General features: G+C 38.2%; 1 protein-coding gene across 1 annotated transcript; it reads left to right on the forward strand.

Moving 5' to 3' along the window:
• Nucleotides 1-305: 305 nt before the first annotated feature.
• On the forward strand, nt 306-1,016 carry LOC145266643 (uncharacterized). Its single transcript, XM_080122568.1, has one exon. It carries the CDS (start codon nt 306-308, stop codon nt 1,014-1,016), a length of 711 nt encoding a protein of 236 aa, XP_079978694.1.
• The last annotated feature ends 244 nt before the right edge of the window (nt 1,017-1,260 follow it).

Consider the following 1,260-nt stretch of genomic DNA (forward strand, 5'->3'; position numbering starts at 1 on the left):
GTACCTTCTAATTACAATGCTGCTATTCGGATGCTAGAAAAGGTTAATAAGGATCTGGAGAAGAAAAACTTGTATAATCAGTATCTGCAAGTTTTTTAACAACAAGAAGACGAGGGTATTATTGAAGAAATAATTGTGCCTCCCAAACAATTTAAAAACTATATATGGATTCCCCATAGGCCAGTGCTAAAACTAACAGACCAGACTACTACCAAGGTGAGACCGGTATTTAATTGTTCTTATAAACATAAGGGCTCAGTATCATTGAACGAAGCAGCATATCCTGAGTGAACCTGATGAGCGACATGTTAAAATTGATGATCCGATTCCGAACAAACCGATATATCTTGTTGGCTGACATCAGAAAAGCATTTCTGATGATTCGTCTGGCATCGGAAAAGGATCGTAATCGGTTTTGCTTTTTTCTGAAGAAAGGTGAGAAATTACATTGCTACAGGTACAAAACCCTTATTTTTGGTTTCAATGCAAGCCCTTTTAGTTTAAATTACGTGTTAAAGTTTCATGCAGAGAAATTCCCTTTGGATGAATGTTTGGAGGCACTGAAATCCAGTTTTTATGTTGACAACCTAATGAAAACTGCGAATAATGCAGAAAATCTATCTGATTTGTATATCTCTGCGAGAGAGCTTCTGCAGAAGGGAAATTTTAATTTACAGTCTTGCACTTCCAACTGTGTAACACTCCAAAAGAAAATGGAGGCAGATGCAACGCTATCAGGATTCGATTCTGGTTGGGAAACGGTGCTGGAGTATCAATATGACCCTGTCCAAGATTCTATAAGAGTCTCCCCACCATCATGCGACTTGGACGCATCAACTAAGAGGAAAATATTATCGGAGACCCCAAAGGTATTTGATCCTTTGTCTCTGTATATACCTGTGACAGTGCGAGGTCGTTTATTGATGGGAGAAATATGGAGACAAAAACTGAATTGGGATGATATAGTTCCTCAAGGTATGAGATTTATCAGCGTTAGACTCTGTATCTATCCCTAGAAGGGTTATAAATGAAGAAAAGGATACAAAATTATTCTTTTTCTGTGATGCGTCTAAAGTCGCATGTGGGTTTGCGATATATGGTGTACAGGATGGAAATTCATCCCTGGTATTTGCCAAAGCGAAAATGGTTCCTTTGTAGGGAAAATCCCTCCCAACTTTGGAACTTCTAGCAGTATTTTTAGCAATGAAATGCTTCCTTTTTATAAAAGAGTCCCTAAAGGACATTCCTTTTAAAGCCGTC

The sequence above is a fragment of the Euprymna scolopes genome, chromosome 41 (assembly GCF_053919585.1).
Source record: "Euprymna scolopes isolate OS-2025 chromosome 41, ASM5391958v1, whole genome shotgun sequence".
NCBI classification, from domain to species: Eukaryota; Metazoa; Mollusca; class Cephalopoda; order Sepiida; family Sepiolidae; genus Euprymna; species Euprymna scolopes.